This window comes from Halichondria panicea, chromosome 4 (genome assembly GCF_963675165.1).
Source record: "Halichondria panicea chromosome 4, odHalPani1.1, whole genome shotgun sequence".
NCBI lineage: Eukaryota > Metazoa > Porifera > Demospongiae > Suberitida > Halichondriidae > Halichondria > Halichondria panicea.
The window spans coordinates 3,145,283-3,167,861 of record NC_087380.1 but is presented as its reverse complement, the minus strand read 5'-3'; the positions used below and the strand labels follow the sequence as shown (position 1 = coordinate 3,167,861).

The 22,579-nt window shown below is 41.5% G+C and overlaps 6 protein-coding genes and 1 long non-coding RNA gene across 8 annotated transcripts; 3 read left to right on the top strand and 4 right to left on the bottom strand.

Moving 5' to 3' along the window:
- Positions 1 to 75: 75 nt before the first annotated feature.
- Positions 76 to 3,977, bottom strand: LOC135335359 (E3 ubiquitin-protein ligase Topors-like). Its single transcript, XM_064530827.1, has 8 exons — positions 3,779 to 3,977; positions 3,311 to 3,433; positions 3,057 to 3,130; positions 2,838 to 2,996; positions 2,709 to 2,782; positions 2,453 to 2,585; positions 2,022 to 2,215; positions 76 to 1,482 (listed from the first exon to the last, which is right to left on the bottom strand). The coding sequence occupies exons 1-8, from the start codon at positions 3,884 to 3,886 to the stop codon at positions 128 to 130; spliced, it is 2,220 nt and encodes a 739-aa protein (XP_064386897.1). The 5' UTR covers positions 3,887 to 3,977; the 3' UTR covers positions 76 to 127.
- A 90-nt stretch (positions 3,978 to 4,067) lies between these two features.
- On the top strand, positions 4,068 to 5,066 carry LOC135335354 (uncharacterized). The gene has a single exon (XM_064530819.1). The coding sequence runs from the start codon at positions 4,148 to 4,150 to the stop codon at positions 5,021 to 5,023; it is 876 nt and encodes a 291-aa protein (XP_064386889.1). The 5' UTR covers positions 4,068 to 4,147; the 3' UTR covers positions 5,024 to 5,066.
- Positions 5,067 to 5,886: 820 nt separating this feature from the next.
- On the bottom strand, positions 5,887 to 7,435 carry LOC135335353 (uncharacterized). Its single transcript, XR_010394487.1, has 4 exons — positions 7,288 to 7,435; positions 7,047 to 7,202; positions 6,804 to 6,863; positions 5,887 to 6,068 (listed from the first exon to the last, which is right to left on the bottom strand). It is a non-coding gene; the product is annotated as an uncharacterized LOC135335353 (long non-coding RNA).
- Positions 7,420 to 8,142, top strand: LOC135335352 (NADH dehydrogenase [ubiquinone] 1 beta subcomplex subunit 9-like). Its single transcript, XM_064530818.1, has 3 exons — positions 7,420 to 7,763; positions 7,827 to 7,882; positions 7,931 to 8,142. The coding sequence occupies exons 1-3, from the start codon at positions 7,532 to 7,534 to the stop codon at positions 7,994 to 7,996; spliced, it is 354 nt and encodes a 117-aa protein (XP_064386888.1). The 5' UTR covers positions 7,420 to 7,531; the 3' UTR covers positions 7,997 to 8,142.
- A 122-nt stretch (positions 8,143 to 8,264) lies between these two features.
- On the bottom strand, positions 8,265 to 9,938 carry LOC135335334 (ruvB-like 1). Its single transcript, XM_064530801.1, has one exon. The coding sequence runs from the start codon at positions 9,834 to 9,836 to the stop codon at positions 8,460 to 8,462; it is 1,377 nt and encodes a 458-aa protein (XP_064386871.1). The 5' UTR covers positions 9,837 to 9,938; the 3' UTR covers positions 8,265 to 8,459.
- Positions 9,939 to 9,983: 45 nt separating this feature from the next.
- On the top strand, positions 9,984 to 18,127 carry LOC135335318 (cilia- and flagella-associated protein 57-like). Of its 2 annotated transcripts, none has more exons than XM_064530778.1 (18): positions 9,984 to 10,582; positions 10,749 to 11,035; positions 11,212 to 11,527; positions 11,895 to 12,034; positions 12,198 to 12,363; positions 12,568 to 12,681; positions 12,950 to 13,168; positions 13,387 to 13,563; positions 13,818 to 13,979; positions 14,215 to 14,370; positions 14,573 to 14,666; positions 14,765 to 14,844; positions 15,142 to 15,426; positions 15,617 to 15,775; positions 16,068 to 16,211; positions 16,596 to 16,847; positions 17,034 to 17,183; positions 17,662 to 18,127. In XM_064530778.1, exons 1-18 carry the CDS (start codon positions 10,106 to 10,108, stop codon positions 17,989 to 17,991), a joined length of 3,708 nt encoding a protein of 1,235 aa, XP_064386848.1. In that variant the 5' UTR covers positions 9,984 to 10,105; the 3' UTR covers positions 17,992 to 18,127. The 2 variants fall into 2 exon arrangements, with proteins under 2 accessions (XP_064386848.1, XP_064386847.1); XM_064530777.1 differs by having other exon boundaries at positions 11,209 to 11,527.
- On the bottom strand, positions 18,125 to 22,150 carry LOC135335324 (sushi, von Willebrand factor type A, EGF and pentraxin domain-containing protein 1-like). Its single transcript, XM_064530790.1, has 12 exons — positions 21,755 to 22,150; positions 21,334 to 21,702; positions 21,063 to 21,242; positions 20,798 to 21,001; positions 20,570 to 20,746; positions 20,116 to 20,298; positions 19,882 to 20,058; positions 19,655 to 19,831; positions 19,424 to 19,600; positions 19,196 to 19,372; positions 19,086 to 19,141; positions 18,125 to 18,557 (listed from the first exon to the last, which is right to left on the bottom strand). The coding sequence occupies exons 1-12, from the start codon at positions 21,834 to 21,836 to the stop codon at positions 18,249 to 18,251; spliced, it is 2,268 nt and encodes a 755-aa protein (XP_064386860.1). The 5' UTR covers positions 21,837 to 22,150; the 3' UTR covers positions 18,125 to 18,248.
- Positions 22,151 to 22,579: the final 429 nt, after the last annotated feature.

Sequence of the window (22,579 nt, the reverse complement as noted above, 5' to 3'; positions counted from 1 at the left end):
TGGCGGTAAAGATCGTAATTGACCAAGCCTTATTTTTACAGCTTTTATCATTCATCACCACCAGGATTGTTCCTGTTTTTGACAGACAATAATTATTGTTGCATATAAATTATACGTATTATAATTATTAGTCACTGTCGTCAGCTTGATCTTCCTCAATCCTCTTCATGACTCGTAACAAGTGCTTCTTTCCATCGAGAATAGCTGATTCCAGTGAGTGCAACTCGCTCTGCATGTCCCCCACACTTTCCCCACCCCTCAGACTGGAGGGAGTCGGCAGAGGGTCTGGTGGGCGGGGGTGGAGACTGTTACGCAACAACACAATTCGTTCTCGTCGTAGCATACTCTTCAACAAGTCCCGTTTATTATCGGTGATCTGTTTCTCTAATCCATTCAGCTCATTGGAGAGGGCCTTGCAAGATTTGGTTGAGCGATCCTCGTCCAACGAAATTACTTGTTTAGGTGATCTCGCTTGACCAGACGAGCCTGTTTCCTGTCGACTATTATGTGCTGGTGTACTATCCTCAGGAGAAAGCTCACCAGAGCATACCAGTATTTTAGAGCAATGGCCTTTTTCTCTCTCATATAACCGACTCTCTCGACTGCTTCTACTAGGAGAGTGGCTACTGCGGTCTTTATGTCGCGAGCTTTCATACGATCTTGATCTAGAGTGATGATCGTGGCGAGAATGTTTATATCTATACTTAGATGAGTGTCTTTCGAGTGATCTATCCCTTGAATTGGAACTTGTTCCAGTTTTTTCTTTTCTTGACTCCCTTCTTTCATGGTGTCTTTTGTCGCTATAACTCTTAGAAGCATCATCACGCTTACTCTTATGTTTTCGCTTCTTACTGTTCTTTGAAGAGTGCTTAGTTCTATCCACAGTGTGACCAGCAGTATTGGTGTCTTTTTCACTAGTATCCAGAGGCCAGGGTTCATAGTCAATGAGTGCACTAGCACTTTCATTTTCATTTTCAGCAAACAATTGTATCTCATAGTCAGTGGAATCATAATCTATGGTGGGATCCTTCGTTTTAATCGACCTTTGAACCTGTAGTCTTGAAGTTGAAGCAACACTATCAGAAACATTCTCAGTAGTATTTTCAACAGTTAAATCCACGATTGCAAGTGGCTCTTCTTGTATTTCCACTTGTTCTATTTCATTGGAATTTCTTTCGGTTTCAAAATTCAATTGGTTAGTATTAACGTTCTGATGAGCTCTCAAGTTGTTTGGGTTGGTTTCTAAGACAATACTATCACTTCGAGGCTCAGTTTCATTTCCACTCTCCTCATCGCTAATAACAATAGCAGCCGCATCTGTTTGATAAGAAGTGGGTGTGTCCTCACTGCCAGAGTAGTCAGTGTCAGAGGAGTGATCCAGGTAGCCGGGGGAGGTGGTCTCCAGGATGGGGGGAGGGTCGTCCCAACTGGTGGAGCTTATCTCATCAAATATCCGCTGTTGGATATCAGAGCTCCTCGATTCTGTGGAGGGATGGACCAATTTATTAAAAACAGTAAAATCTTGCGTTGCTGTACAATACTTTTACATGTACAACTTCATTGCATTCATCACCACCGTATAGCGCGAAATTTTTGACGCACTTATATTTCGTGAAATGGCTTCTCTAAAAGCAAATAAATTTCGTGGGTTAACTGCTTACCGGAAACATTCCCAGGCCATACCTTTAATCTTTGCACGTTTTAATTCTATTAAGAACTGGAGTTAATTTTTGTGTAGGATTGCTACCCACGAAAACAGCGAAAATTAAGCCCCTCGAAAGTTTGGCACTATATACGGCACATGCATGCACATTGAAGTAGTGCAACTATCCCCTAGCACTATCTAGATGCAGACAGCTTTCATTGCATAACTATGTACAATAGTTGAAAACTTTAAAATTAACATTAATTTACAGGTACTCTTGCATTCCTGAAAAGCTCACAATTATGCCTTCACTAGCTTCAAATGCTTGCCAAGCCAACAAAGGCTGTAATATCAGCCGTACAGTAACCATACTCACCTTGAGTGGCGTCCTCTTTTCTCTCACTGAGCTCCGGGTGTGACTCTGGCCAGTCGTAGTTCACGTTCTGATCGTAGGCTATCATGTCAAATGGAGAGGCTGCAAAGCTAATGAATTCGTGAATGAAGTGACTCGTCTTCTCATGGAGGTACGGCTCGAGGTAGGAGGGAAACTCATCACTGCGCAGGTCAACTCTGAGGAAAACACAATACAGTCCCAGCAATCCTAAAAATTTTAACTGTAGCCCCGATAACATTTTAAGCCCACCATCTGAATCGTAAGTACTGTAGCTTTTAAAAAAGCGTTAAGCTTGGATCACTCGAACTACATGTATGACTGTCTATAAAGTTGCTTAGCTATAATGTGATACACATCAGGAACAATATACGTCTGTTCCCATCGTTCCTATTAAGCATAATAACTATGCTCACTTATCAATCAGTGAGGTGATGATCTGGATGATGAACTGCACGTGCTCCTCCCCCACCACCACTGTCAGCTCTCGGGTCAGCCACGGGTACAGCCGATGAGCTGCAGCAGGGTTGCTCCGGAAGAATGAGGCAGCTACAAAACAAAAGAGTGGCAAGCGGGAAATTGCTTATACGTACAACATTGTGTTTTCCATGACACATACTTACCCCATTATGAGATTTGTACTAAAATTAACGGCTTTTAGTAATAACTCACAAATGTCCCTAACTCGAGCCAGTTTTGATCCACTCTTAAGAGGTTGGACCTTTACCCCAGTAGAGTACACAGCTCTAGTGTGGGAGAGAGAGTTAGAAATTGATTGAGACGCACACACGTCTAACACACCTTCTCGTCTGAATAGCGGCTGGTTTCCTTGTGTCTTTTTTCTGACCTCTACGATGTCTGGATGGGTGTGGCCTTACTACGTGTACAGTAGCACTCGACGTGGACGGTTGGCTCTGAGATGGTTGCCCTGAAAACCTTGTCGTTCTATAACCACGGAAACTGAAGGAGAAAACAATTTCAAATAAATTTTAAAGGTAACCAAAGACTCATTGCACCCACCTTCTCAAGGCACCCTCCATGTCAATAACCTCCTCGCTATGAGCCACAGAGGATGGCTTGGGGACAACCTTGAACTGGAGTGCATGTATGTGACTTTGTCATACAAAATGAAATCCCTTACAAAAATTGGAAAATGGTAATCACAGCTAAGGAATATTTGGCTTAACTTTTCAATACCAACACAATTCAAAAAATTGACAAGATGACTGATGTACAGGTGTTATAATGGACGACACAGATAAAGTAGAGCTGACCACGTCATAGTCGTCATTGGCACGAACGTTGTGGATGACATTACTGAAGGCAGTCTTGCAGAGGGGGCAGCTGGTGGTGGTGGTCTCGGCCCAACGGACGACACACGAGAAGCAAAATGTATGTGGCCACTCTGTCAAGGCAACCTCATCAAAATGCATCTAGTACCACTTCCCTAGCAATAATTGACACATCCTTATAGCCCCACAACACTATTTATACCCTATCCCACAATAATTATAATTATCGATTACATTCTTCCCCATTCTTCGCGTGTGAGACAGGTTACGATCAACTACCTAGCCATAGGATCTTACACCAGTGCAGTACGACTGCATAATTATGTGGTCAACATTCTCCGGGATGTCTGGGTACATTTCTATTGCTGTAACAAATTTCCCTAATACAGACCTAACCCAAGTGACAGACTGGACTAACAGTACAAAGTTTAGATGCATTATGAGGATATGAAAGCAAGCATTCACAAATGCTTTGTCCTGGAAGTCTTCCAGACAGATGGGACATCTCTCCTCAGTAGAGCCAGCTCCAGCTGCTGGCTTTATTTCTCCTGGATCCATCTCTTTGTCAACCCTCTCCCGACCTCCCTCCTATGTTATGTGTACGTGTTCTGTGGTGTCTCCATATAAAGTAAATATTTGTGCTGACTTGGCTAAGATGAGCAAAACCTACATGACCTCGTGCTCTGTAAAAGAGGGGGTGGATCTCTTACACAGTCATGCATGAGCTGTGTGGGTTTCTAGCTCAATGTCACATAAGTAATTTCACTGAGAAAGCTGACAGTAGTTGAAGAGTCTGAGATACCTAAGCACTGCAGTGCTATGCAGAGTCCATGTGAGAGTCACCATAGTTTCTTCTATGGAGTTCCCTATCTCTTCTACTGGAATACCACTTCAAGGAATCCGATAATAAAAGTGCAAGACAGCTACAACATAATTCGATTCTGGGCACACAATGGCCTTCTTATTCTTGGATTGTTAATTGCAGCATTGAACTTTCTAGTGCAGTTTTGTGCACCTGCAGCTTACGGAAAACACGCACCTCTCAAAGTCACATGTCCTGTTGAAGTCCGTCTCTCGAATATATTTGCGCATTTCATCCCAGGACTTCTGATTTTCACGGTCATGTATTTCCTCTCTGGAAATAATCTTCTCGGGATCACAAACATTATATTGTACTCTCTTTTTACAGTGCATTACCTGTTTAGAGGACTACTTGCTCCACTGATGTTTCGGTACAGTCACTCAAGACTTTCTGCTCGGATTCCACTGACAACATTTCTTCTAAATACGATCTATCATTGTACAAATGCCGATTTTATTGGGTCTGTCTTTTACTGCAAAGGCTACTTTTATGACCCCAGATTTATCATTGGAGCACTTTTATTTGTGATTGGGCTAATAATCAATTGGTCTGCAGACATTCAACTTATTTTGCTGAGAACTTCACGACATGACAAAGACTACATTTTACCCCGAGGAGTGCTGTTCTCGTTGATTTCTTGTCCTAACTACTTTGGAGAGTGTGTCGAGTGGCTAGGCTGGACCATAGCTACCTGGTCACTGGCAGGGCTAATATGGTGGCTGTATGTGGTGTCAGTGCTTGGAACCAGAGCCATACATAACCATAATTGGTATAAAGATCAATTTAGTAGCTATCCTCAAAGACGTAAGGCAATCATTCCTTTCATTTACTGATATTTTACAGTCAATTTTGCTACTTATTATGCAATCTGTTCAACATGACTGGTATACATAAGTACATTATGGTGTACATACGTACATGCTCCATCGGAAGTATGACAGCATGTTTACACCTGTATACGTAGGGGTGCAATTTTATGAAAATGTTTGCTCAAATAATAGCATAGGTTCTAGTACCGGGTACATGTAGTTTTAATACAAGACAAGGTTTGTTTGCACGTACTGCAGAGAAAGCATGGGAAGAGACTATGGTTGACCGTTGCTACTGCAGATTACATAAACAGTGTCACCATGCACGGCAGCCATCCTGGCAAGACCTCAACACTGTTAGTCAAAATAGTCTATTGATAACACACAGCTAATAATAATTATACATATTGGCGTACAAGCTAAGCGTCTATACAGCTATGAATGGAAACGAAACTATTACAAATGGACCAAGTGTGAACAATGATGTGTACATTGCTCACACTCCCTCCAATTTAGGTGGCACTTAAGTTCATTGCCAACTCTCCCCAGTCCCCACTAACCTAACCTATTGACACCATCACAACTCCATTGTTAAGATAAATTAGAGTTTCTAGGCAATAGACAAGATATAGGATACACAATTTACAAAAATGGTATTATATCGAGAACTTAGCCATACCCTGCTACGCATGAGGATGCAGTTATACTTGTGTTATGAAGACTACAGTAAGACTCAAAGCACTAGGGAGTATTGTATGAAATATTTCAAGATGGAGAATGTAAAAACAAGGAACTTCATATTGTAAACGAATATTCACTTTTTCTGAGAACTACATGACTTGTACATATCATAATTATATCGCTATACGGTATGCAAATCTGAAGCATTTGGAGCAAATAAAAGAAACTGGTAACAGCTATTAATATTGCATATTAGATGAAACAAAGTTGCACAAAGTATAGCTATACTGAAATACTCATACATGTACAAAACAAAGTCTACGTACATGGCAATAGTGAAGATAGCCTAAGAAGTACACAGTTAGTCTCTTAATCTTGGGTCATCTTCCTGCAAGGAAATAAGAGGATAGTGAACAGTAGGTTTGATCAATATCAACAACACGTACAAAAAGGGTTATTATTAGTAATTAATAGTATGGTTAAGGGTGCAATATGGGATTAATAGCACGAGAAACAAGCAATAGCAAGGCCTCTAATTGCACGAGGTAAAGTTGAGTATTTATTTACTATTTACCTTGCCAGTGCTTGTATTAGTGCTATATAGCTGAGTAACTATACCAATCGTTATAATGCAGTTCTCTACAGATTTAATAGCATATTCAGCCGCAGTCATTATTCAAAAACAAGCTCTCGCGCAATTACTTGCTTGACGACGTGCAATAACTGATACGCTATTGATTGCACTGCTGCACTGTACAAATTCCAGTGTACTAATAGTACATCATACAATTAGCCAAGATACCGTATAGCGGATAATTTTCCGTTGGTGCAAATTTTCGTATGAATTATTCTACATGTGTATTTCGTATTTTAAATATTCGTACAGCTCAGATAGTGATTGAATCTATTGTGGTAGAACAATACGAAATATACGACACTTTCCACCGTATAAAAATAACCCGCTAATACGGTATGACTGTAACCAAGAGTAAAATCTACTCCTATTGTAATGCAAGGCAGTTAGGCTTAGGATTGGAACTACTTCTGCATATTTTCAGCTAGATTGATTTGGGTTACACCTCCACAGGTCAAATTGCACATTGTAGCTCGGAATTGGCTTTACCTTTGCATGCTTGCACCACCTCTGTGACGGTATGTGTCGGTATGGAGGTATAGGTCTTCGCTGTGTGTGTGTGTGTGTTTGTTCATAGGGTGTATGGTACACACTAAATGCAGTCATAAACAAAACAACTGTTCATCCAATTTGACTACTATTACATGTACGTAAGCTGATATGTAGACATAAACGTAACGTAGTGTTGCCTCAATACGTATACAATATGCACGATATGTACAGTACGTGTACCTCTAACTGTGCTGAGATGTACCACATGACCCCAGCAAGAGCTCCAGATATTGCAAAAGCTATCGCTGTGTTTCTCTTCCAGTGTCGAGGGTTACACCACCAGCCACCAGCAGGAGACCACACATACTTAGGGTACTCAAAGTGCTTGGTACCTCCCTGCATGTACCCCGTACACAAAGATGATCAAACACACTAATAATACATTTACAAGACCCATGTATGTGCAATATACTAGCCTTACCATATCAATATGGAGCTCCGAGGAAGAAAAAAGGGCAACCAGATTGGGTTTATGATCTTGATTATTTTCTTGGGTACAGAGTTCAAAAGTGCATGTGACTTGGTAAGACTGATCACATGACAACAGATCTGTTTAGGTTCAAAGGTCATTGTAGGTTGTCTCTTGTCTCCATCTCATTGTTTATCTTCGCTCTGCTTGATTCTCCTCAAGACCCCATAAGCTGTGAGTGAGTCGAGCTGGAGGCATGTCAGTGCAAGCCCTGTCACACGCACAAAAGGTCACTAGACTCTATAGGAAGTCTCTAAAACACCTCTTATCATGGAAGATCTCAAGAGCAGTGTGGAGACAGGAAGCCATTGAACTGAGGTGTATATTTGATGAGAACAAGAACCTACGGGATGTTACCAAGGCCACAACTTTACTAGAGAGAGGAGAAATAGAATTCAATAAATGGAAGCACCCAGACCCATATATCTGTGAGTAAGACCGTTAACCAAAATTATGCATACTGTCAATTGTACACTATTTGTTCGTTGCAGCACCTGAAGCACCTGAGGGAACCAAATGGGAGAGAAACCTTCCCCCACCTCCACATGTAAGCCAGAAGATGTCAATGTATTCCTTTTATTCTTCCCCTCCGCAGGTATTAGAAATGACGCCTGATGAGAAAGAGTGGCTAGAAGATTGGATGAAGAATGCTCCGGCCTAGACAGTTTATTGTGAACTTTGAACGTTTGGCACTTGGCAGAACAATATATTATATTTGTTATAGCTAGTCATCACTTTGCACTATTATATATAGTATATCTTTTTGTACACCATTGTCCATCTGTTGAATTATGATTGACAAAACAATTTCACACAGTATAATAATTATAATGCATTGAGAGCATAATTTTTTTTATACTCTTAATAAGCAGGGATCACACTCGCTATAATTAGTAGTCGCTTAGAAACCTCGTTTACTCACCACTGCCTTGTTCATAAAATTATCATAATTGTAGCACATAATTATATGAACAGGTATATAAATACAAACATGTACAATAATGGTAATGTATAATTATTAATAATAAATTATTTATAAACTTTAATATAATTATATACACAGTGAAATAAATGTATATAATGGAATGCGTAAATGTAACAGTCAAAGCTCGCTTCACCTTCCTTCACTTCATGTACTTTCCTTCTTGCTCAGCTAAGAGCTTTGCCGAGGACTTGGCATCATAAAACAGTTCGTTAATCTCTCCAACATCCTCTTTGTTGATAGTTTCCCTGCCATTAATCCGAGCAAGGAAGCTAGCCGGGGTCATCAGCTGTACTGCGTATCGAAGGGTCGACCTGACTCCAATTTCCCCCAAGGCCACGTACGATTCATCGCTAAGCTTGATCGTCTCAATTTGAGCTCGAATCTTGAGAATGGAAACAATATCCTCTTGTGAGTAGGGCAGTGTGCGTACAATCATGATTCGATCGAGCAAATCGAGTGGCATTCCATGTGGAGACACGATCTCAGTTCCACGAACAGTGCACTTACCTCGATTAGTAGCAAAAATGACAATTGGAGAGAGGGAAGATTCGAGAGCTCTGTGCAGGTATGTAAAGGACTCAATGTCAAGCATGTGGACTTCATCAATAAACAGCACACCAGGCACCAATTCTGCAACACCTTGATCAATATAGCGATTCACTACTTTGTTGATTTCCTGGCGTAGTTTGTCAGTGATTTCTGTCTTTTTTGGCTTGAGAAGTTGGCCCATCATGCTCATAATATCTTGGCCTCCTTGTGGCCGTGCATTAGCAAGATCAAGATCGTGTAGAGTCACATCTTGGATAACTTCTTTCTTCTTGTGGACGTCTCCTTTAGGAAGTGGAACATACTCTTCAGCTTCAAGATCGAACTCGGTGGCAAAGGTGTCAGACCTTCCTTGTCTTTTCACAGCACCACTGTTGGATTCAATGTAGATCACATCTCCAACTTGTACCTTCTCCTTTTGCAAGCTCTCGTAAATCGACGGATCAAGTTTAAGTTGCTTCGTGCCTTTGGACGTTTTCAATCCAATCACAACGTGACTAATTGTCTTTCCATATCCTCCCATTGGGTTTTCAGTTTCACACGGGGTCAGTTCAATTACTTCGCCTTCGTACACTTCCTTGGTCTCCTTCATTCGCAGACCGATTGCTCTCCTAAAGTTCTCCATTAATACCTCCGTCTTCTTCACTTCTGATGAGTATACCTCACTACCAACCATTGGGCAAAACGGGACTTTTGGACCAAGTTCTTGAGCGATAGCTAGAGCGAGAGCAGTTTTTCCAGTTCCAGGAGGCCCGGCGAGAAGGATAGCTCGTCCTGCCATTTTCTTAGCTTTGATTAAATCGACTACTACTCCACAAGCTTCTCTGGCAAGTTCTTGTCCAACCAGACCAGCAGCAATCTGGATCGCAGTGCCAGTGTCGTCAAGGCCTAGTCCTTTGACATGACTATGTGCAGCCACCCTCTGAGTTTTAGTGGTACTCTTGACCTCCTCAATTTTCATACGAGACATGATCTTGAACTTGGTAGACTTGAGAGCAGAGATCTGAAGGTGGAACTCTTTGAGTATCTATGGGTGGAATCCCACCTACTTTAGGCCACGTGTGTTCATATTGATTCGCGCATGCGTTGAAGTACCTGCACTACCTTGTTGCCTAGCAACACAGTAACAACCTTGTAACCACATTGGAGAGTGCGTGGGCATTGTTGACACAAGTACAAGCTAAATACAAGTTGAAGTCTGCATGCTGCTCAAGAAGGCTTCAACATTGTAAGATAATTATGTCTATTCCTCAAGCCCAAGCAAAGTTCTCCTTTGGCCTGAAAGGAGATGTGGCCAACAATGTGTGGTACCTTGATGAACAGACAATCCTCTACCCCAGTGGAGCCAATTTGGTCCTGTTCAATGTAGACCTAAAACAACAGAAGTTCATTCCATGCACTGCTGGCAGTGAAGGCATGACAGCTCTAGCTGTTAGTCCAAACAAGAGATACGTAGCAATGGCTGAAAAGAAAAACGAGAAACCAACCATTACAATTTTCGATCTGACAACACTAAAAAGAAAAAAGACCCTTAGCTCGACAGAAGTTACATTCACCTCTCACGAATACATCAGTTTGGCATTTTCCCCAGACTCAAAATATCTTGGTTCCCAAAGCTCTGGTCCTGATTGGACACTCTGCTACTGGCATTGGGAGAAAGCAAAAGTGATGGCAGCGGTCAAGAGCAGTGGAGTCATCAACCACATTGTTCGGCAGGTCAGTGTGTATGTGTGTGTGTGGGGGGGGAGTGGTGTATGTGTGTGTGTGTGTGTGATGCATGTGTGTGTGTGGGGGCGGTGTATGTGTGTGTGTGTGTAGTTTTGTACCATACATTGTACGTGTATTATTGAAGCTGTTTGTACGCACATTCCCATACATGTAGGTATCATTCAATCCTCAAGACAACACACAGTTGTGTGTAGTGGGCGAGAAACTGTTTAAGCTGTTTCGTTACAGCGAGGGCAACCTAAAACAGTTTGGGATAATGAAAGTCGAACCCTCCAATTACCTGTGCCAGGCCTGGATATCAGAGGATCGTCTCGTGCTGGGTACTGACAACGGAAAAGTTCAGCTCTTTGAAGTTGGAGAACTCAAGAATGAGTTTGATGTGATGATACCTAACGCTAGTCAAGTGGTGTCACCAGAAACCACCAAGAAACCTCAACCAAGGTGAGATAAAACTATCAATTTATTGGCGATTACATATCAAGCAATGCTGTTGTTATAATTATGCCTAATAGTGAGCTAGCTAGCAGCCTAAAAAAACAGTACTTTTGATGTGTATGTAGATAAAATGCATTGAGCTGTTTGCTAGATTACTGAAATCATCCTTCTCTCTACAGCAGCATGACCTCTCTAAAGCCTGTGCCCATCGACTGCATCACAACCTACTCTAAAGGTTTCATCTGCTCAGGAGGCAATGGCACCCTTCATCTCTTTGAGAAGACAGATAATCGAAACATCTATAAAAAGACTCGCAGTGTGAGCATATGGATAGACCCGTCTATCAGTGTGGTACCCCAGTCTGACGAGGAGGGTACAGAGCCGTCCAATGACATCTTGAGCATGGTGCTGAGTCCCAGTGAGGAGAATTTAGTGTGCAGCACAAGAATGCAGCAGCTCTACAACCTCACACTCTCCGTGGCTGATCTGCAGGGAAAGGTGTGTACAGTGTACAGTGAGCGTGTGTGTTTACGTTACATAAACTCTGTAGTTTGGTACAGACCTGTTTATAGGGTTTTGGACAGACAGACAGTGGCCATGATAAAGAGGTGGCCTGGCCAGCTAACACCTAGGTTGAAACACATCCTATGCAGAGTCTGGGGCTATTAACGTAGTGATAAAGAGGTGGCCTGGCCTGCTAACACAGGTTGAAACACATGCTATGGAGAGTCTGGGGGCTATTAACGTAGCTGTACATGTATTAGTCAAAAGGTATTGAGTAGCCATAATAATTGCTCTGTACAATTTGTTTGTTAGCTGCTCTAATGTCCATTCAGCTATTTTAGTCTCCCCTCTTTCCATGCAGGGTAGCAACTCAGGATTCGACTACCTCACTCACTCATACCACCACGGGGAGATCACTGGCATGGACGTGTGTATCAGGAAGCCCATCATTGCCACCTGCTCTCTCGACAAGTCCGTACGAGTTTGGAACTACGAGAACAAGTGAGTCCATAGCCTGCAGTATAAATTGTGAGTTATGAGTCATGTGCATGTACATACAACGCAGTACAATGTTATGTATGTGTGTTGCTAGTAATTTAGTAGTATAATACTAAACAATGTACATAAGGGTACTTTTCACTATACCTCACCCCCCTTACCACAGTTCCCTGGACCTGTACAAGGAGTTCCATGAGGAGGCGTACAGCATCGCCCTCCACCCCAGTGGTCTGTTTGTGTTAGTGGGGTTCAGTGAAAAACTGCGACTCCTGAACTTACTAATTGATGACATCCGCCCTTTCAAGGAGTTCATGATCAGGGGATGCAGAGAGGTACTTCAATTATGTACAACATGTACAAGGTTATGTACTTTGCTAGCTGAGTTGGTTCAAATAAGTATAACAAAACTTATAGCCACATTTGCTGCTCTAGTACTTATTTAGATGTGGAGAAAAATGTTGTTGCCGTACTGCCTGCACTGTAGCTACTGAGTTTACTTGATATGTAAGTTTCTCTCTGCCCTTCCTTCAATGCAGTGCTCTTTCAGTAATGGTGGTCACATGTTTGCAGCAGCCAATACTAACCTCATCCAGCTTTTCTCAACCTACTCCTTTGAAAACATTGGAAACCTCAAGGGACACAACGGAAAGGTAATCTACTTGTACACACTGCAATACTCCACCTCCTCACACCTCTTGCCCATACATACATACATACATGTAGTGTATCATAATCTATGGTCGTACACTTTTCAATTACCTACGTACATGTGAGGGACGCGATTCTTTTGCCTATTCAGACAAAATCTAGCCTACAGTTGGGGATGCAAAACATATTTGGTACACACACATGTACCCATGTCATTCCTCCCTATATCTTCACCTTACAATGTACACCCCTGGCTTTGCTCTATCACAGGTCCGCTGCATTCTCTGGAGTCAGGACGACAGTCGGCTTATCAGTTGCAGTTTGGACGGGGCCATCTACGAGTGGAATGTCCAGGCTTGCAAGAGAGAGAATGAGAGTGTACTCAAAGGCTGCAGCTACACCTCTCTAGCCATCACTTCTGACCTCAGGACAACCTTTGCCGTTGGCTCTGATCAAACCCTCAAGGAGATCATCCTGCCTGACTCAAACGTAAATAACATACCGTACATGCATACATTGTACTTGTACAACTACATTGCATTTTGTGTCTACATACGATAAGAATTCGAATTTTGTATCAATTATTATCTACATGCAACAAGAGTAAACTTGACATGTATGGACAATCAGTTCTGTATTGCATGTACATAGCAAACAAAAACAAAGTTGTACATTCATCATTATTCATGATCTGTCCTCATCCTCAGATCGTGCGTCAAGTGAATGTTGGACCGGATGTGATGCTGACTCAAGTGGTCCTCTCCAACTCTGGTCGTATGTTGTTCACTGGTACCAGCTCTGGAGCGGTTAGGGCCATTAAGTTCCCCCTCACTGAACCAGTCGAATGGCAGGAGCACCACGCACACTCAGCAGCTGTCACCAGGGTGAGATATTACATTATACTAGCAGGTGTGACTATACGGTATAGTTGTAGTACTTTACATACAATCATGTTGCACATGCATGTATGTATATCCAATTATGATGGTATTCATTCATTCATGTGTTTGAGCCTAGTCTCCTATTTTGTGCATACATCCAGTTTTACATGCACAGTACCATGAGAATTTTAGTTAGATTTACTAAGGTTCCTTCCTGCAGCTTTTTAACTCTAAAGCTCAATACAATCCCTTTCCAGATGCGAATTTCCTATGACGACCAGTTTCTATTCTCAGTTGGTCAGGACGGATCCCTCCTGGCACTACGAGTCACTGACAAAGATGGTCGTGGGCTCAAGAGGGAGAAGGACATCACATTTGCTGAGGAGGTCCTCGTCATGAAGACAGATCTAGAGGAAAAGGTGGGAAAGTGAAAGCTTTTGTACTATCTTGTACTTACAGCGTACCACCATTATAATATGCACTTCAACCCCGTTATCCATGTATACCAACATTACGTACAACAATTGCCTACTGACCTTTCTCTGACGTACATGCATCAAAAGTTCCCTCCCGCTGTTTATAGAAAACCTACTGTTTGTGCACAGTATAATAATTTCATGCGATACAATTAGTTAAGCTTTTGTTTTGTTACAGGACACTACAATGTCTGAGTTAAAGACTCGAGTGGATGAGCTCAAGATGGAGAATGAGTACCAGTTGAGACTCAAGGATATGAACTATGGGGAGAAGATCAAAGAGCTCACAGATAACTTCCTGCAAGAGATCGATGCCCTCAAGGCTAAGAATGAGGTACGTAGGGATCGACTACATGTATGATACAAACATAATGTATTTCCTGTCCTTATAGAATTGCATTTTTTCAATCTGCAACTATAGTATGAGCATGACGATGCACAAGGCGTGTGTGCATGTGTCTGTTAGTATGCAAGCTTATAAAAATTGAGTGCACATGTACACTTATGTAAATTGGTATTTGTCCCCTCCACCTCAGGCCCTACGCACTGACAAGGAGAAGGAGGCTGGTAGACACGAGGAGGAGGGACAGGAGATCACCGATAGACACATCAAAGACATGCAGGAGATTGGTCAGCGCACTACTGTAACAGTACATGTTATCCTAACGTGTATAATGTGCTTGCAAAATGTACGTCATACTAATTACTGACTATTCTATTGTTTTCAGAGGACGTCAACAGTCAGAAACTGATGGCTGAGTATGAGAAATATCAAGAGCTGCAACAGAGGAGTCAGAAATTGCAAGAGGTGAGTACTGCACGGTACAATGTTAGTACGTGAATGCATATGCAATCACGGGACGGGGCGTATATGTAACGGACTTTCATGGTAAGATTTATATACGCTACGCTATAGTAATTATGTGATGCTCTATACAGTATAAACAGCCACTGTAACTACATGACCGTACATGTACCCTTTTGAGATTACTTCCGTACCATACATTTTTGTCTTTACAATAATTACTCAGTCAATTAATAAAAGTAGTCAATGATCATCATTCTAGATTTTGTGTAATGCATGCACCCCACCACCGTCACACAGGAGTATGAACGGCGACTCACAGACATGGAGGATGCTCGTGAGAAGGCTCTACAGGAGCTCACTGAACACTACCAGGCCAAACTCCAGGAGAAAGAGGTCCAGTTAGACCAGGCCTCAGACGAACTGCGTCAGCAACTCAAAGAGAGCGAGGAATTGCAGAGACAGACAGAGGAGGATGCTGACAGGGAGATACTCGACCTCAAGAACCGCTATGAGAGACAACTGCGGCAGAAGTTTGAAGAGAATACCAAACTGAGGGGAGAGGTCGGGATACTCTCCAAAAAGGTAGCGAACTAAGAAGTTAAAAGCTATGCAATGTAAACAATATAATTATTACTGTTTGAAAATTATATTAACTGTCCTTGGAGTGCTGTTAGTAACTAAAACGTTTTTATAGTATCGCCTCGGAGCCGAGAGTTCCACTAAACCTCTGTAAAGTGTGTAGTGAATGCTGTACATGTTTTATTGCCTGCAGGTTGGGAGTCTTCAGGATGAGATTAAGAGTCTTAGGGATGAGATACAACGCCAGAAGCAAGAATTGAAGAAGAGAGACAACATCATCTCGTCTCTCAAGACAGACATTGAGGGGCTCAAAAAAGAGATCCAGGAGAGAGATGACACCATCCAGGATAAGGTACAAGTATACACCAAAGTTACCATGACTCCGATTTGCAGCTACAAATGTACATGTATACATGTATTATACTGAGTACGTACATATAGGTATACATGTATGTACATGTAACTCCATACACATGCATGCGCATGTGATTATAGTACCCTTGGCTGTGCATGTGCACCAGTCTAAATGCTACAAATGTACATGTGCGATAAATAATTGCCATTCCTGTACTATACAAACTGTAACAAATATCTCTCATACATAATACCTCAATTCTCTGTACTGTTCCCCTCCCCCCTCACAGGAAAAACGTATCTATGACCTGAAGAAGAAAAACCAGGAGCTGGAGAAGTTTAAGTTTGTGCTGGACTACAAGATCAAGGAGCTGAGGAGGCAGATGGAACCAAGAGAGAATGAGATCAAAAGAATGAAGGAGCAAATCAAAAAAGTTAGTCCAAATTATACTACATAAGGCACTAGCCACACAAGTATAAGCAGCATTAATTTTTGACAGTTCACAATACATTGTCTCCCCATTAATTTTTCAGTGGCACTTTAACATTTTGATACAAACGTACACCAGGGTTTGTGCAATGTCATGTAGCACTGTACTAAATAATTTATACGTACATGTAGGTGTTAATCTTTTTGAAAACATAGAAGCTGCCTGCATTGAGATTTTAACTAATGAAAGGTTTTTACCCACCCCTACAATGTATAGAAAAAAGCTCATTGTTTAATGCCAATATTTAATAATGTACATACGTACATGCACGTAATCACAATTTAAATTTATGCGAAGAAAGGTATAATGATATTCGTCTGGCTGCAGATGGAGGGTGAGCTTGGTGATCTAAGTCGTGACAACAAAGCACTCCAGTTGGCCATGGCTCAGAAGGACCTACGACTAGACGCTACTCTCAAGGACATGCTTCATGAGAGACAATCAGTCCAGGACCTAAAGGTAGAGCTCAAGAACATCAAAGCTGGTCTCCATAACACGTCACGCTTCATTCAAGAGCCTAACGAGCTCAAAGAAACGGTTAAAGAGCTGTATAGGAGACATCTGCGAGACTTTGATCAGGTGAGATTCAATGTAAATGTAAATTGTAAAATAAGAACAAAGCCACATGCATGTACATGACTTTAGCATACCCATACTGCATAGCCTATACACGCAGTACAATACGAAAGTTTGCTCAACTGTGTCCAACAATAATAGTAAACATGTAGAGCTCTATGCCTTATATTCAGTATCCTATTCCCTCAGACTGCTCGAGCTGAGCATGCTGCGGAGACTGACATGCACTCTGAGTACGCTCGACAGCGAGAGCACCTTGAGAGAAGCGTGGCCTCCCTCAGGAAGAAACTGAGCAAGGACACGGAGATACACAGGGCAGACAACGTTAGGGTGATGCAGGTGAGACTATAGGGCAATGTGACATACGATCTATAGCAGCTGCAGAATGTATTATTATAGTTGTGAGGTTAATTGCTATAGGCTCTGATAAATCGTACTCCCATTATTCTATTCTTTAATTCTTGAAAAATGTGCTTATTATTCTCACCGATTATTCCCAATTATAGACAAAATTAAGACGTAGACACTAACGCACACAACTGACACACGACATAATTAATATATCAGTGTTATCTTGCTGACTTAAACTGATCCATAATATTCCACTTTTTGCTGAGAACATCGTTATGCGAAACTATGTAATGTCTTTACCAAAAATGAACATTGATGCCTATTAATTCCCAATAATTTCGAGCATAATTTGACATGTGCAAGTGTTCAGCTACACATAAAATTGCATGTACATTCGCGAAACATTTTGTACATGTATAATTTTATAGAGTTTAACAATGTGTTGTTGTTTTTGCCATAATTATAGGAGAATGTGTCTCTATTGAAGGAGATTAATGATCTGAGGATGGAATTGAAAAAGAGTAGAACAAGTGCTCACGATTTGGAGGCTGTTTTGAAAATAGCTCGCAAACAAGGATTTGATGACCATGCAGCCTACTCTCTAGTGAAACCCATCAAACCCATCACAGGACTGGCACAGATTGAGCCCACCGATAACCTGAGGATAATTGATATGCAGAAAATGGAGATAAGCCGACTGAGAAGCAAGATTCGAGAGTTTGAGGGATTGCAGAGAACAGGCTCCACCAATCGACTTCCTCCAATGATGCAGGGATCTCCTCTACCAGTACAATAAACTGACTTGGCTTTAAGAACATCTCTATTTACAATAGTGAATATAATTATATAGTTTCAGCAACTATTTTTACACATTCTGTCATAATTATAAATCCATGCAGTTTGGTATGTCATAATAATTTTATGAACTGTTTATTTTGGGGTCCACATAATTATAGTAATTATTGTACCTCGATCTACTTCAATATAACTTAAAAAGTCATCTCACAGTAATTAAGTAAAATGTATAGACAATTAATTAGTCATGCAGTCAGTTTAGACACACTCCTCCTGATCCATAGAGGCGATAACTACTGGACAAGCCTTGTCCATCCTGATAGCGTACCACAGCACCCTGGTGGTCACTCCAGACTCCACCCACTCCCTAATTAACTCAGCATACTCGACAGCACTCAGACTCTTCGTACCAGTGATCATGGTTCGATACGTTGTCCTCGTTGTGGATTTGTAACATGTGAAGTAGCCAGGTTGAATGTTGTTCATGGGAATGTCATATCCACTCTTTCCTACTGCCTTGGTGATGGCAATGTGCATGATCTTGTACATCAATTTAGCCTTCTCATCCTACAAGGAAAATGAGTTACCATTATGAGCTATAATTTTGTAACGTGAGCATGTTAAAAATTTGCTGTAAATCTGCCAAATTAATTTAGTACCCTGAAACAGACTAAAAAAACGCCAAAATTAGAGTACAATAATTATTAATAGCACAAGTAACAAGCAATGGCACGGGTTCTATTGCAAAAGGTGAAGCCGATTGCAATTTACCTTGCCAAGTCCTTGTTACGAGTGCTATTAATCCTTCCTTAATTATTATGAGATACGGAGGCCAAGACTCTCTTGACGAGTAACCTTATAATCGTTTTTGATGCAGTTCTCTATGACATTTTTAGCCACGGTCAATATTTGAACACATTAGACGTGCAATTACGTACTGGACCGGATGTGATACAGAGTTAATTACTGTATGCAAGTTCCAGTGCATAATAGCACATCCTACGATCAGTATATAACGATTAATTATAATACTAGGTACACAGAAAAAAATTGTAACTGCATGGATATAAGCAGACATAATGAAAGGCGACTTACATTCCACTCCACACAATAGCTAGTTGGCCCAAACTTGAGTTGGATCATTGCATTGTCTGTATGAATGAGTATATACATTTTAATTTATTAGCCTGACTCAACAGGCTTACCGGCACAGAAGGGAGGGTCACATGACCAGGTGCCATTGGACTGACACACTGCTGAGGGGCATCCAGTGAAGTTGTAGCCTGGGGCACAACTGTACACGGCAGTGTCCATAAAATGAGTGCCTCGAGATATGGCTACATAACCATTAACTGGAGCGCTAAGATCACCACAATCCACGGCTACAGAGGAAAATTATTTCAATACAATGGCAACTAGCGATAACCACTCACGATCACATGATGGGGCTGATCCTGACCAATGCCCACTAGCAGTGCAAGTACGTCTGGCATCTCCATTTAGTGTGTACCCCTCATTGCAAGAGTACACAGCTGGTTGGTCGAAAGTGGTTCCCTGCAATATCACAACTTTGCCGTTTGTGGGGTATTCAAGTGCTCCACAGTCAACAACTGTTTAGTGGAATGTTGTTATTTTAACTCACATTTTCAAAAGTTTAATTGCACCTTTACAAGTTGGCTTTACAGAACTCCAAACTCCATTTGCTAAACACATTCTTGAGCTAGTTCCCACACGATTATGGCCTGTGTTACAAGTATAGGTAGCTCTATCCATGAAAGTGGTTCCAGACAATGAGTCCACTCGACCATTAGTTGGATTCATCAATGCACCACAGTCCACAGCTGAAAGCAATTAGCCTGATATTAGTCGCATACTAAAATCATGCACTCACGTTCACAGCTAGGTGGATATTGGGACCATTGTCCATCAGGTCCACAAGTACGTATTAGAGTACCTCTCAGTAGGTACCCACTGTTGCAAGAGTAGGTAGCTCTACTCATGAAGGTAGTACCAGACAACAATACTACACCACCATCGTCAGGACTACTCAAGCTGCCACAGTCAATAGCTGCATGTGAATGCATGTATACTATATAATCTAACAATGGACTATTCTATAGCATACGATTGCACAGTATTGTTCCATTAGACCACTCTCCATTAGTTTGACAAGTACGTGAGCTAACTCCCTCCAGTAAATAGCCTCTGTCACAGTTGTAGGTGACCATACTGCCGCAAGACATCGTGTAAATATAAGGTGTTGTGATTGCTCCATTGTCAAGATCTGGAGGTTGATTGCAACCAAGAACTGCAAATAATTGGAAGACCATATAAATGTCATGAAATACCGATTTGCATTAATCAGACTAGTAATGGATTAATAGCACGAGTAACAAGCAATGGCAAGGCTTTTAATTGCACGAGGCGTATTCTATGAAGTTCTCTGCAGTTTTATTAACATTTTTAGCTATACGCCCGTTATTCGAAAACAAAAAAATTCATTGACAGCGTGCAATTACTGGACCGGATGTAATACAGGATTAATTGCTATACAAACTCTAGTCTAATAGCGCATTTACTTTCACATGTGGGTGGGGGTGGGATCCACATTCCATTTCCTATACAAATCTGTAAGGAAACTCCTACAAGCCGATAGCAGGGATGGCAACTGTAGTGTGCCACGCTACTGAACGCAGTGCCAGCAGGCAAACTAACTTCTCCATCACTGGGAGGAGTAGGAGGTTCACAACTCACAACTGCATGTGTGTGTAACGAGTATAGACGTATATTACAGTACGTCAATGTACCTGAACAAACTGCTTTCCTCCCACTCCACTCTCCCACTGAACTCCTAACATCACCAGTACAAGTCCTCTCACTGTCTCCACTCGTTATCTCATACCCAGGATTGCACTGATAAGTGGCTGTTGTTCCATAAATGTAAGGTTCTGTTGTGTCACCAGAGTAGGTAACCATCGCATTCTCAGTATTGAGAGTTTGGCAACCAATCTCTGTAATTAAAAAAGTCATACGACATCCATGCCTATACAAAATGAATTGTAAAAAACATACCCATACATGTTGGGGGAATAGAGCTCCACTGTCCATCTTCCTGACAAGTAATGGTATTGGTTACATCACTGATCATAAATCCAGGGTCACAGGAGAAAGTGGCCACACTCCCCACACCCAGTGTTGGGTCAGAATAGGATATCATTCCATTGGTCGGATGAGGGAGAGACAGACACACAACTATAGAAATTCTGGGTATACTATACCGAATAAAAATAAGCCTGCTCACAATTGAATTGTGAGCAGGCTTATTTAAGATTAACTCACGTACCCAAATTCGCACAGAAAGTCATCTCCCCATGAGTAGTAGGTACCACACAGCAGTAGGAACCAGTTGGAGTGAGGGGGTTGTTAGTCTCTCTACGGTTTAGCCTGATGAGTTGGGGAGCATTCCTTGTAATATAGAACTGATTCCCAACAGCTGTTGAGAGACCATTGTTCAGTATCACACTCCCATCAGGATACCTCCACTGTCCTAGTGATCCCTGACCATTGTTTTCAGCAAAACTTCTACAGCAGGCAGGCAGGTCAGTGTGACAGGTGAGAGAGGGAAGACCACCACTCGCATCCTGTCCGATGTCGGTGATGAGGATCTCAGTGTTGTTGGAGGTAATGTTGGTTGATCCCAAAGTCAGAAACACTGCCAGAGATGTTTTATGTCACTATACATATACACAGGACATGTCACTTACCTGGTTGTGCGTGTCCAATTGAGTTGCAAATAGTTACAACCAAAATAAATGGTAGAATGCTAACGATACTGAAGGCCATCATTCACTTGTACAGCAACTTAGCCACTATGATTTAGCTAACTGTGTATACTCTATGGAGTGCATGTACACACACTTACATCAAAGTGCAGAGTAATGAATATGGCATGTATTGTTCATGCTTGTTGATGTATAGACCTTATAGGAAAATGACCACAATCAGTCTTTGTATCAAACAGATGGGGCAACTAAAATTGTATAGTACATATAGACTATCAGTAGATTCAAGTATTTATGGCATAATAATAATTATTTGTTCAAAAGTATGCACCAGAGAAAGTGGCGCACGTACATTTTATTGTTTGTGTGGGTATGCATGGCGATGGTCTAAAATAGTGACGCTAATTTTGTGTTTTTAAGTGGTGATAAACAAAAACAGTGGCGCAAATTTGTGTGGTGACAATTTTAGTATGCCCCTGACACTAATTTAGTGCCGTGACCTGACTTGACTGCATAGCAAGTGCTATATAGCTACTGAAATTCAATGACGGAAGACCATCATAGTTGAGGAACATCCTCTTGTGTTTCAGACTGTCGAGACATTTTTACACAGATGAATTTTACTCTTAGTACTTTCACTACTATTTCAGTTTATCGCCATTAAAAACACAAAATGAGCGCCACTCTTTTAGCTTATCACCCATTTTTGTGGTGCATACTTTTGAGTATAATTATGCCATACACCACGGCTAGGTCCCTATCTGAAGTACTTGCATGCAAACATGCACACATGCATGCACTAAACCT